Genomic DNA, 12,872 nt, shown 5'->3' with positions numbered 1-12,872 from the left:
TTTTCGGCCGTGATGGTGCCGCCGCTGTGTGTGCGCTCCCATCTCAGGCCAGCAACACTGGAGGGCTGCAAGAATGGGAGGGACCAGAGTGACTGAGAGCCCGCTGGTTAAAGAGACAGAGCAAGGATGCAGGCAGCACTCACATCCTATTAGTTCAGGTTTACTTTCTGGATATGAAATGTTCTGTTCAAACTTATTTTCATATGTTAGGCCTACGTTTTAAAAGTCTTCTGCATACGCAGCCTATAAGCCTAATTACTCTGGCATATCCTGGCACATATGGCTCTATTCTTTACCGTAGGCTGCTGCAGAATGGCTGGTTTGTCCTGTCACATTAGGGCAGCTATAAAGCCTACAGATCATACAGTATAACCACATATTTAACATCCTTCAAAATGTCTTAGGAACCAGTCAGCTACAGCCTCTCCCAATCCTACAGTTAACAATTATTTATACGAATACATTCAGCATATTACTCCTTCTGGGTTCCCTTTAAAAAGCTAGTGGCTGTACCTGTCAAGCAGCTGTTAAAGAACAAGTATGAATGTGGTTAATCTTTAACCCAACACTGCCACTCAGTGGAGTATGTATGTGTGTCTGATTTTTTTTCTTTTAGTTTAAACACAGCTGCTGCTCTGTTTACGCCGACTTCCCCACCTAAACAATCTCAGTGTAGTTCTCTGCTAAACTGTTAACCCAGTGGTATGGATGTTTTTAATCCTATAAATGACTGTAATTGTGTCAAACTGGAACATCACATTGGCCATGCAAGAATGCAAAATGACACAATTCAAATACTATATTGTTTTATTTACCTGAAACCACAACCTCAGTAATGCATGTACAACCATTATTAAGTAATCAATAATGATCATCTTTTTACATATGCTTAATATTGTTCTTCAACCAGGTTTTGCTGAGGGGACTGCAAACGCCCCCTCACCTTAGATCACAGTTTTACAGCAGTTGGTAAAGATACATGATAATAATAATAATAATAGTAATGCAGAGGCAACAGAAGAACACTGCTGTACTACAGGATTACCAATGAATCAAAGTGTTAGTCTGTTGTCCTCATTACAAAGGACTACATCAGAAAGTAAATGGATCAGTGATCGGCCTACAGTAGTTTTCAAAAGGGGGAAATTAAAGTTAAAAAACTCAAGTAGAGCACGGTCAAGTTCAGCATGAATCACTTTTCCATGTCTAATATTGTGCAAATTACCCACACCGTTACAATAAAAACAGTGATTTACATATCTATGGTATATCCATCTTAATGTCAGAGTATTATACATTATAATCTATAAATACAAATTGCAAAGCCTACATACAGCTGGAAACGCATGCATGAATGTTTTGTACACTGATGTACAGCCAAGACCATTCAACCCAGTGTTAAAGATTATCTATGTGACAAGCTAACATGGAAGTTGGAAGTTCTTCATGCAAGAAGGAACATTGAGGGTATTGAACGCTTCCCTGCACACAAAACTGGAATAGTGTCATATTGATATAGCATCTGCACACAGAGGTATAAGTATGTTAAGAAGTGTGTGTGGGTTGTGGTGCATTAGGGCAAAGGTAACTGTTTTCCAGCCCAACCACTTTTAAGTTATGTATTTGGTCTTATTACTGTAAAAACGTCCTTTTTGTCTGTGCAAGGGTACACTGCTGGTCGTCGTGTCTGGGGTGTGTGAACTTATTAGTGAGCACACATGCTGGAGAGTAGGACGACTCCAGCCTCTGAGCCCACTCTTATAATTTGCAACGCTTTTATGAGAGCCAACCTAAAAAGGGAGAGAGAAACTACATTAGTAAAAAACACTATTAAACATTTCATGACCAGTTTTAAAATAGTTCTTTTTTTTTATTGGTTTTGTGAATATAGGAAAGTGTCAGAGCGGTGCAAAGAACAGCACACAGTGACATTCACAACATAGTGGCATGTGGACAACATCAACGTCTAATCAATTTTTATTTGTATGGATTGGCAACCCATGAATTATATTTTAACATTTCCCCAAAATGCTTCTTAATTTAATGGTGGAATGTTCCTCTGTCAAGTCTCTGCTGTCCTATTGTTTTATTAGATTCTACTGTAGTTAATTTGTATTTTAGTAGTGTGAAAAAAAAAAGCAAATGGATACTCACTCTAGTGACAGGTGAGCCAATGGAAGGCATTGAGGAAGAAAAGCGCACAGTTGTTAAGTGGAACACAAACACTCAGTGCAAACAAACCCAGGCTTCTACCCCAAAAAACATGCTTTAGAATTATCACATGGAAATTTACACATAAAATAAAATAATAATAAAATAATGCTTAAGTGGTCTAAGATTAGTCCAGTTGACTGTATGGCCTCTGATCCAGCATGTTCACACTACCACAAAGTGTGCTAATCCCAGCACAAACGAAAACCTCTAAATATTAAAGCCTGTAAGAGTCAAAATATTCACAAGATCTGCTTTGCTGTATCTCTTTGCCGGTCATGTTGTACTAAAGACACTGAAGCATTCATAGGTCTGAAATGATTTTCACACACACACACAACTCACTGGATATGAAGAACGTTGATAACAATTGGCCTTAAAATCGTATTAAATGAAGACAGAAAACACTTTGATTCAAAGGGTTTATGAGGGTATTTTTTTTTTTTCTTGAAGTAAAAAAAAAACATTTTGGGTTGTTAATCGCAATCCAATTTCATTTGGACTCCTTTCTGTATTAGTAATTTTTCTTCAGATTTTATTATTACGGTCCTTTGAATCAAACGCTATGGAGATGGTAATTAACATACATCACCCCCACTCAGTTCCATCTCCAAAGCAAAACACAAATAAAGTTAATGAAAGTCAAAAATCAATACAAACAAAATATATCCTTAAACATGTTAAGAGGGAAGGGAAATGTTCTTTTTTTCTGCACAAGCAAATAGGGGCACACCTCAAATGTTACGCTTTAGCAAGACTGTTTAGGAAAAGCATTTAGAGATGAGCAAAAAAAACATATCTTTTTATCATATTGAGGTAGCTGTGCTCTGCCCAGTGCAGAAAAACTGGCTTATTTTCAAATCATTGTAGTAAAAAAAACATCCATGAGGTTAATTTATACTTGAGGGGCGGGGGACATATACAATTAAATTAGAAATGAGAAACCACATACAGTTCATGCTTGGTCACAGGACATGCGGCTTTGTTTTTCAAGATCTTTTTCATTTGTTTAAGCGGAGCATTCAATTGTTCACTCCCAAACCTTTCCCAGTCCTCGTCTGCCACACGGAGCTTGTCCTCTCTGAAAGAGTTCTGAGTTTATACTGAAGACACAATGGTAAACATGAGAAAATAAACGAAGGCGGTATATCTAAGCCACGCTGATCAAACAATTGACAAAGTCATTTAGAAAAAAAAAGTTGCATAAAATTCAATCTCTGTACAGATCAACTGATTTCGGATATCTTAACTTTCTTTTCATGAAGAGGGAAGCTAAACAAAACTATTTGCTGTTGTTACTGTAGTGACATAAGACAACTGATATTCCCCAAATCATTTAAAAATATAAACCTTAAAGGCAATATTGACAACAATAATAATAAAAAAAAAACAAAAAAAACAGTATATTTTCTTTCAAACCAGCAACACAACTACTAGAGTGATGGTCTTCTGACACTCGCATTTAAAGCCTCACCCATTCAAAAATCCTATCCCAACTCAAACCAGGTGACTTTTCAATATTAACATATATTATTTGTTACGTTTCATGTTAAAGTTGGTCCTTCTCGTACACACACACACACACGGTAGGCACGCACAAGTACACGCGCTAACTCTACAAACACGCACGCACACACGCAAGCTAATCACATGTTGGAAGGCAGAGAGGGAAAAGGGAGAGGACAGAGGGAGGTGATGGTGGTGGGGGGGGTGGGGAGGAAATGGAAAAGTCGAGGTTGTGCTCAAGTCAGTCAGGACCAGAACATGTCGGCCATGTTAGTGTCGGTGCTGTAGATCCAGAGGACCAAAGGGAAGGAAATGGCCACGAAGGGCCAGGAGATGCCCTCCATACATGCAGACAGGCAGCAGCCTTTGCAGCTGGCAGGCTTCTCCAGTTCTTTACCGGGCTCCAGGTAGTTCCTGGCGGCAAACTTGAGAATCTCGTCAAGTAGAATAACAGGCAGTGAGATCTTGAGCACCATCAGCCATTGTGTCATATTCAGAGGGGTGATCTGGAAGATGATCTGAAAAAAAGCACACAAAACGAAAGTCAAACTGTGGTTCAGTCTGCGTGGTACACATTCCACTGTTTAGACAGCAGACTGGATCACCATTTTAGCTTTGTATTTGACAGCAGGAGAAATAATTATTGTATCATGACAACACTACTTCCGTTCCTCATTTCACATTATCCCATTCTATGTGTCAAAGTAAAAGAAATAGTTCTCACTGGAAGAGGCTCCACATAGAGGATGAGGAAGTGAAGGGACATAGAGAGGCAGATGGCTCCCAGCAGCCACACGTTGTCCCAGGGAGGCATCCTCACCAGGGACTGGTTCTCTGACACACTAAGCAATAACAAAGACAAATGGACAGGTTTGTTAAAAAAAAAAAAAAAAAACATTCACTGACATCCAAGACAGTAATTACAAAAACTGCAGTGTACGTTTACACATGGGTTGAGTGTGAAAGTGGAAATGGAGATATAGACCAGGGTTATGAAGCACAGAAGTACTAATAAAACAATGAGGCCAGCAGTGAATAACAATGGAAAATGTAAAGATCTTAAAATAGTCACAGAGCATTTTCTGGAGACATTTTATTGGTTTCTCCTGACTAAAAACAATCTTTCTGACCGTGTTGGACCTGCTGCTGGATACCTTGCTCAAACTAACCTGTTCAGGGCATTGCACATCTCAATGGTAACCAGCACAGACAGAGCCATGGTCATAGGGTAAGGGGACTCAAACACCTTACAGTCTAGATTTGCAAAGTCTGGATTGTCTGGACTGCACTGCAGGAAGTGGCTCTATAAGAAGAAAAAATACAGATTAAAACTAACTGCAGATACAATTAAGTTAGTGAGTTGAAGTGTGCATAATTAGCATGATTGTAGTTGTTTGGCTGTAATTCATACCAGCTGGTAAAAGGTGATCCTTGGACCATCCTCAGCAGCAACAAACCACCAGGCAGCAGCACCAACAGTGGCCGCCCCAACATAACCTGGTGACACAAACCAAAAAGATGACGCGTTTTCAAGTGACTTCCTACATTAACACTACTTTCACATCAGGCTAATGTGGCAGATTTGAGCAAGCTAATTGCTAGATTTTGCATTGATTAGGTGGACATTAGTCTCGCTTTGCCAGACCATCCTCCGAGGCGCTGCGGAGGAGGGTCTGGCTAGCCCACATAGCATTCCGGGATGGGATGCTCTGGTTTATTGGCATTTCTTTAAACCAATCACAATTGTCATTGGCGGCGCTAAGCTCAGCACAGAGCCACTGCCAAATAGCCTCGGGAAGGAACTTGTTTCGGTGGACCGTGTACTTTCAAAAGTTGTTTTAGTCGTGCGAGAGAAAACTCAGATTGGACAGATAGTCTAGCTGTCTCAATTTACCCTGCAGAGATCTGAGGGGCAGTTAACTATAGTCCTCATAAATCGACTAGAGTTTAAAATTCCAACACAAAGAAAGCAGAAGGAAACTGACATCGGTAAAAAGACATGCATCCGGCGGAATTTCCTGCGGCACCGGAGACATCCCAGAAGTGGAACGTCGTGGATACAGAATAGGTGGACATACCAGCTGTCCCAGTGTATGATTGGCTGCTTATGGTTGATGCTTTCCAAAGTATTCTACCAGCACTTTTGTATAATAAGGGAAACAAAAGATCAGCCTGTAGTGCTCATTAAATGCCAGATCATCTTAACCACTTACATCCAATGGCTAGGTATCTGAAGAAGAGCCATCCAGAGATGAGGGGCTCACGGGCGTTGCGTGGTGGCTTACTCATGATGTCCAAGTCTGGTGGGTTGAAGCCTAAAGCAGTGGCAGGCAAACCATCAGTCACCAGGTTGACCCAGAGCAGCTGAACAGGGATAAGGGCTTCAGGGAACCCCAGAGCTGCAGTCAGGAAGATGCTACACACAAAAGTATCACGATTATGAAAGAGTAAAAGAAATTGTGTGATGTTAAGGTAGGATCGATGTGTGTGTGTGTGTGTTTATTTCAGAGGCATTGAGTTGTACAGGGAATGGAGTGTGTCTCTGAGTGTATAAACCAGTCATCCTTACCAGACAACCTCGCCCACATTTGAAGAGATGAGGTATCTGATGAACTGTTTCATGTTGTTATAAATAGCTCTGCCTTCCTCAACTGCAGCTACAATGGTGGAAAAGTTGTCATCAGCCAGCACCATCTCAGAGGCGGTCTTGGCCACAGCTGTGCCTGAGCCCATGGCAATACCAATTTCAGCCTTCTTTAGAGCAGGAGCATCGTTGACTCCATCACCAGTCTGAAGGAAGAGTGAAAACAAGGAAATTATGAAGAAATATTTTACAGTGCATTATAAACTGATCTTATATGGTTAAGTTTAAAAGAACATGTTATTTTGGAGGAAACTGTGCATGTTTAAAAAAGAATAAACCAACTGATGGTAGACAGTAATGTTTTATCAGCATGCCAGAGGTCCCAAACACACTTTGAATAGGTAAATACACACAGGGCCTTTTTTCTTACCATAGCTGTAATCTCATCATAGGACTGCAGATACTCAACAATCTTAGATTTATGTGAAGGCTCAACACGGGCAAAGCAGCGGGCCTTGACCACAGCGTCTCTTTGAGCAGCAGGAGAGAGATCATCAAACTCTCGGCCAGTAAATGCCATGCTGGAAACATCATCGTCCTCTCCAAAAATACCAATACGTCTGCAGATAGCCACTGCCGTCCCTAAGATACAAATGAGAGCATTTACTTCATGGGGTTTCCTGGAATGCAAGTTAGTATGCAGACCTATATGTGGCTAGCCTGACAAGCCAGATCCACATCAAGATGTTGGGTCTGGGAACTCACCATTGACGGAGCTCAATCCGAGGGGCGGGATAAACGGTTGTCTTTCAAATTCCCTCTGCACGTAATAGGATAGCGCTACAACCAGGCAGAGCAACGAAGAAGGTAGCAAAGCTAGTTGATAGATTAAATTTTTGCCATATCCGGTCGGCAAAACTCCGAACTCATCTTCCTTTTTAAAGAATGATTTCTGTGCTGTTCTTTGTTCTTTTTTCAAAGAAAAGCTTAAGGTCCGGGACACATCAGGCCGATTATCGGCCGTGGGACAGTCTGGCGAGGTCAGTGACTCAAATCTGTTCGGTGTGTCCCGTGCAGTTGTCCGTCTGGGGGGCTGTTGGCGTTCATTTTGGACGACCTGACATGTTCGGTCGGCGGCAGGGCAGTCGGGACTCACCCGGAAATGTCGAGCGGAATGAGGTGACTACACTCTCTCAAAATCTGATGAAAATCTTTTAAACTGACCTTTGTTGAGCTGAAATGAAGACAGATTCAGCAACTGCATGGCCTATTTCTCGCTTAAAATGTTTTCAGAAACATGTTCCAGTGAACTATTTTAGTACAATATGAGATCATATTCTGAACGGCCGCCATGACAGTCTGGCTTTCAATTTCCTGAGAAAACAAACCCCATGTGACGCGTTCGTCCAATCAGCTGCCGGTTTTCATTTCTTGGGCAACATTACAGATTAGCGCCGCCTGCTGTTATGGAGATGTATTACGTCTCCTCTCCTCTTTTTGGTCTGTTCTGTGGCAGTTTTTTGGACCTCGGGGACGCGACTGATCAAATCGACGGGGTTTTCTGTCAACGGTCACCCGTCGGCTATATGTGTCCTGGCCATAACTCCAAGTCTTCCAGAAGACCGCTGTTCCCAGCAGCAGCCATAAGCCCCACCCACCGACTCTATACACGATGTGATTGGCTCGCAAGTCAATGGAGAGTGCCTAGACCCCCCTGGCTGCAAAATAAATTTGCTGCCACTAGGGTGTGTCTAGATTTCTAGGCTAATATGTGGCCATTTTCCTCTGTGTGTGTGTGTGTTTAAATGTTCTCTTGCAAATTAGAATGAATATCGTAAAAAAGTTATAATGATTTGAGTCAGTTTTCTCTCTAAGCAGATGCAACGTTCTCTACATACCCTTGTTGTCTCCAGTGATCATAATTACTCGGATGCCTGCAAGGCGGCAGAGTCTAATAGAGGCTGCCACCTCTGCCCTGGGAGGATCCAGCATGCCCACACAGCCAACAAATGTCAGATCAGTCTGGATGATAAAAGAAAAATGGATTCAACATTCTAATTATTTTTTGCTTATCGGCACTTATAACCATCAGACACTTAGAGCCAACAATGTTACACCTTAAAAAGGAAGCCACCAAAAGTGAGACCGAAGCTTTAGGTGAAACCATCGACCATATCAATCTGCTCGGCTCTCACCTCATACTCAATGAAGCGGGTGGAGTCCTCCAACACCAGCTCGTCTTTGCTCATGCGCTGGTCTCGGGTGGCGAGAGCCAGACAGCGCAGAGTGTCTCTGCCACTGCCATATTCCCTGATCACCGACAGTATTTTTTCCTTGATGCCAGGGGTCAGGGGCACCTTGTTACTGCCTACACGGATGTGTGTGCACCTGTCAATCACTCCCTCAGGGGCACCCTATGAGCAAGTACAAACAGGAGAATGAAGATACAAAGAGGTGGTCTAAACAGTATCTAAGACAAACATTTTCATCAAGAAAAACATTTTATCTTCTAACATTTTTGGGAAACAAATTTTTCAAAATGTCTAGTATGCTTTAATGAAAAAAAGACTCTCTCTAAGATGATCAGTAGTAATAGTACTATCACGTTAATGAAAAGCATTTATTTTAATTGCATGGATAGACTTCCAGAAAAAAGCTGGTCAACACCAGTAATGTCATGTTTTTTTATGTCACAGCCTTGGACAATTTATATCCTACAGTAGTTCTCTATTTGTGTGTTTCTTACCTTTACAAACATCTTGCCAACAGAGGACCGGGCCTTATTAGCAGTGCAGTACACAGACATGGACTTCCTGTCTCTGGAAAATTCCAGTGTAAACTCTTTCTTCATCAGCTGCTTGATTACCTAAAGATTTGTGGAACACAATGGAAATTGTATTTTAAAAGTTTGTTAGTCTTTCTGCATTTGGTTTGTTTCCTCTTATTTGAATAAAGGACAGAACATTGGTTTCTATTGCAAGGAAATTACTTTGAATAACAGAAGGTTACATACAGAATTACAGGCGTTGGCTCTCTCAATCTTGGACAGGCCTTTGACATCTGTATCAAACACGTTCATCTTCTCCACCAAGCATGTGAGAGCCGTCTCTGTGGACTCACCCACCTTTTCATACACACCTTTGGTCTGGACACACACACACACACACACACACACACACACACACACACACACACACACACACACACACACACACACACACACACACACACACACACACACACACACACACACACACACACACACACACACAACACCACACACACACAAGGCATTGTCAACAGAGCCCCATTAGCACTTAAGGATTATGTGCCAGTTAACTTGCAAAAAGATTCAATACCAACCTCATTGAAGTCCAATGAGGAATCATTACAGAGAGCACAGATAGAGGCTAGCTCCACTAAGGCATCATACTGGGAACATTTGACTGTTTTGCCATCATGGTACCTAAACAAAAGACAGATGTAGACAGGAAGCAACAAGTGAGCCAATTGTGCAGAATTTCATGAAAAACCAAGGTGGAGAAGGGGTTTGTATTTGTAACATGTTGAGACCCACATGGTAGAAATCAAAGCATTCTAAAATAAATGTTCACCTTAGCTTTTAAGTTATGAGATTTATTTTGTTATAGATACATTATTTTCATCTTATAGCACACACGCGTATGAGAATGAATACTCACACTTCTCCATCCGGGGCATATGTGGAGCCAGTGATAGTAAATTCCTTTAATGAGCAGTGATCACCCTCTGCCTGATCAAGGATAAACATCTAGAAACACAAACATTGTAAAGACAAACTATTAATTATTAAATGAATAGTCACACTATATGTTGACTCTGTGGGTAAATGCCCAAATTAAAGTTGCAACAATATTTTTGTGCCACATTTTAAGTGCTGTAGCCATTCCATTATACATTCAGGTCTTAATGCCAAGAGTAAAGATGGGCAAAAAAGCTGAGATTGTGAAGGACACTGCATCCAGCAGGTGGCAGCAGACTACCATCCACAGGAAAGGAACCTTCATATCATGAGTCCGCTTGAACATAAAGCAGAGTATAATAATGAAATGGTGAGCCAAAGCAGACACTGAGCACTCTGGTGGGAACGGGTCCATAAATGTCATCTTACAGCAAGGCAGACACTGAATTCCCGTGTGCAGTCACACTACATGAATACAGTGTACAAAAGTGAATCAATTTAAGGCGGAAATAGTTTGACCTTGAGTATCGAAACCTTCGGGAAAGGAGACTGGTTACAGTGTCTGGTTTACTAAGGATCGTCATAAAATAGATTGAAAGTTTTTCAATTAAAAGTTCAAGGGACACATTTTTTTTTACACACAAAAAACAGCCATATTATATTAATATTTGGTTCCCCATGCAAATGAGAGGCAGTTCATTTTTATATAAAGACAGGGATATTTTGAAATCAGCAACCAAGGTCAAATAACAGAAAAAAAGCAAAGAGGTAAAAAACACAATAGAGGTTTTGAGTCAGACAACACTCAAACGGTTACCATAGACATCAAGGGTATGCATTCACTCATTACACATTCTTACATAAAAGCACCACATTTGCCCAAAACTGAGAGGGGCAGGACAGAGATACATGAGGGATGAAACAGAAATAACTGGAGAAAAAAAAAAAGATGAGGTGGCATTATGGCTGCACTCCCGTCAGGCACCAGCAAGACTACAAAAGTAGTGATGATGTCAGTGGCAGTCCTATTCAAAACACAATAACAAGTAAGGAACTGAATTCACTCAGGGCACTAAACTTTAGTACTGCCCTATTCGGACAGGAGTGATTTGCATGCGTCAAGCACAAGCGTCTGTCAGCGATGATCAAACAGCTAGGAATAGCATCCTACAGTCTCCAAAATGAGGCCTTTCAAAATTTTTAAACACAATATTGACATAACAGAAAAGGAAATTGACAGGGGAGAGAAAGAATCTTTCAACACAAGGTCAGTTATGCAACTCTACTGCTGGTTCTGCTGCAAGTGACTAACTACTGCATACTGATCAGCATGCTGCCTGAACAAGAAGGGGGAGGAGAGTCAAATGAGAAGGGAAGAAAGGAAAAGGGAAACAGAAGACCAATGAGATAAAGGGCTGAGGAATAGCACTGAGAAAGATGGAGGGACATAGCAGGAAGGAGAAATACAATGTCAAATAAATGAGGTAGAAAGCAACACTAAATGGGAAATCATACGTACTTTGTAAGACTAAAATAGACAGTAAATAGATAATAGTTCATATGACCTGAAGTTATTCATGCTCATAAGGGATGGAAAAATAAATACGCACACAACTTGTAAATTTTGAATCGTATTTCATCTCGACCTGTGTAAAACTAAATCCTTCATTATCCCATATTAGCCATTCAACATCAGTAGTGCTTAGTGCTCAATAAATCCCCACTATCAAAAAAAAAAAAAAGGTCCATAACGGTTTCTTTACGTCTCCGTTGAAAGTTCACACTTGAAAGTTCTCAGATGTCAGGAAAGTAGCCACACATTACTATTTCCATGTATGGCAACTATTCTGTTAAAACTCTACTTCGACACCATGTGTACACCATCCTCAGATTCACTGAACAACTTGAATGCAATTTTTTTGTTTCACGAGAATTTTGGTACCTAAAAATTAGGTCAGGGTCCAGAAAACGTTCGGAGGCAAGCTTTTAAGAGATGGATAACTCAATTTAAATCACTGCCAGCTTCAACTCCAAAGGGCCCACTGCGTCTTCTGCTTAAATACTATGGTGTGCCACTTAAATATTTTCCCTGATGTCATCCCTATCTAAGGTTAAAAAAGAACACTAATTTCACTCACTTGCCCCATCAGCAATTCCCTTTCAATCAACTCATACAGTAACACACATTGAGCATGTCCTGTCTGATAATTTATGTTTTCTTTAATGATACAAGACTTTTGTTGTGCTTATATAATGTGAACTAGTTAGTAGCTTTGTCGGGCACTCTCACACAGTAACTATTTACACTGGTTACTATAAAACCAGTGTAACTATGTCTAAATGTTCTTAGATAAGCTAACAATGTAAACATCATTTTAAGTGAACGGAGCTGAAAGTTGAAGGTTAATAGGCTGCCATTAATAGAAATAGAATATACATTTTGATGTTTGCCATTAAATTAGATAAACATTCAACTTTGAAACATCTAACAGCCAGATACAATTCACTTCAATTGTCTATGAGAAGGCTGAGACCGACTAGTACATTTTTGTTGTTAGAAAATTAATTAAGTCAAGAGGTAATGATCGATCTCTCTCTTTTTTTTTTTTTTTTTTTTTTTTTTTTTTTTTTTTTTTTTTTTTTTTTTTTTTTTTTTTTTTTTTTTTTTTTTTTTTTTTTTTTTTTTCTAATTTGTTGAAGTTGTGAATTCTTGTTTAATATCACAGACTATGAATGCCAAACTTAGCTGGCTCGGTTGGCCCCTTCAAAATCCATTTTAATAAAAACAAATGCAATTCTATTCTGCATCTAGAACATGGTGTGTATTTATATCACATTTATGAATAACTC

The 12,872-nt window shown here is 40.3% G+C and overlaps 1 protein-coding gene across 3 annotated transcripts in view; it reads right to left on the bottom strand.

The window, feature by feature from the left end:
• Window positions 1-789: 789 nt before the first annotated feature.
• The window catches only part of atp2a2b (ATPase sarcoplasmic/endoplasmic reticulum Ca2+ transporting 2b), a 31,467-nt gene continuing 19,384 nt past the window's right edge, over window positions 790-12,872 (bottom strand). The window contains exons 11-24 of one of the 3 annotated variants that reach the window (XR_005636598.1): window positions 10,003-10,091; window positions 9,665-9,767; window positions 9,315-9,446; window positions 9,048-9,167; window positions 8,497-8,715; window positions 8,200-8,323; window positions 6,732-6,943; window positions 6,287-6,507; window positions 5,931-6,133; window positions 5,129-5,214; window positions 4,887-5,020; window positions 4,442-4,559; window positions 2,155-4,235; window positions 790-1,790 (exon numbers count right to left, since the gene is read on the bottom strand). Coding sequence is in view for 2 of the 3 variants with exons in the window: in XM_039778762.1 (XP_039634696.1) it covers window positions 3,963-4,235; window positions 4,442-4,559; window positions 4,887-5,020; window positions 5,129-5,214; window positions 5,931-6,133; window positions 6,287-6,507; window positions 6,732-6,943; window positions 8,200-8,323; window positions 8,497-8,715; window positions 9,048-9,167; window positions 9,315-9,446; window positions 9,665-9,767; window positions 10,003-10,091 (2,034 nt within the window). In the remaining variant the exon portion in view is untranslated. Of the gene's footprint in view, window positions 1,791-1,849; window positions 4,236-4,441; window positions 4,560-4,886; window positions 5,021-5,128; window positions 5,215-5,930; window positions 6,134-6,286; window positions 6,508-6,731; window positions 6,944-8,199; window positions 8,324-8,496; window positions 8,716-9,047; window positions 9,168-9,314; window positions 9,447-9,664; window positions 9,768-10,002; window positions 10,092-12,872 lie in introns of those variants that run through there. The other 2 variants (XM_039778764.1, XM_039778762.1) reach the window with 2 other exon arrangements.

This window comes from Perca fluviatilis, chromosome 17, assembly GCF_010015445.1.
Source record: "Perca fluviatilis chromosome 17, GENO_Pfluv_1.0, whole genome shotgun sequence".
In the NCBI taxonomy this organism is placed as follows: domain Eukaryota; kingdom Metazoa; phylum Chordata; class Actinopteri; order Perciformes; family Percidae; genus Perca; species Perca fluviatilis.
Note: the sequence above shows the minus strand (reverse complement) of the source record. Positions and strands in the feature narration are given on the sequence as shown.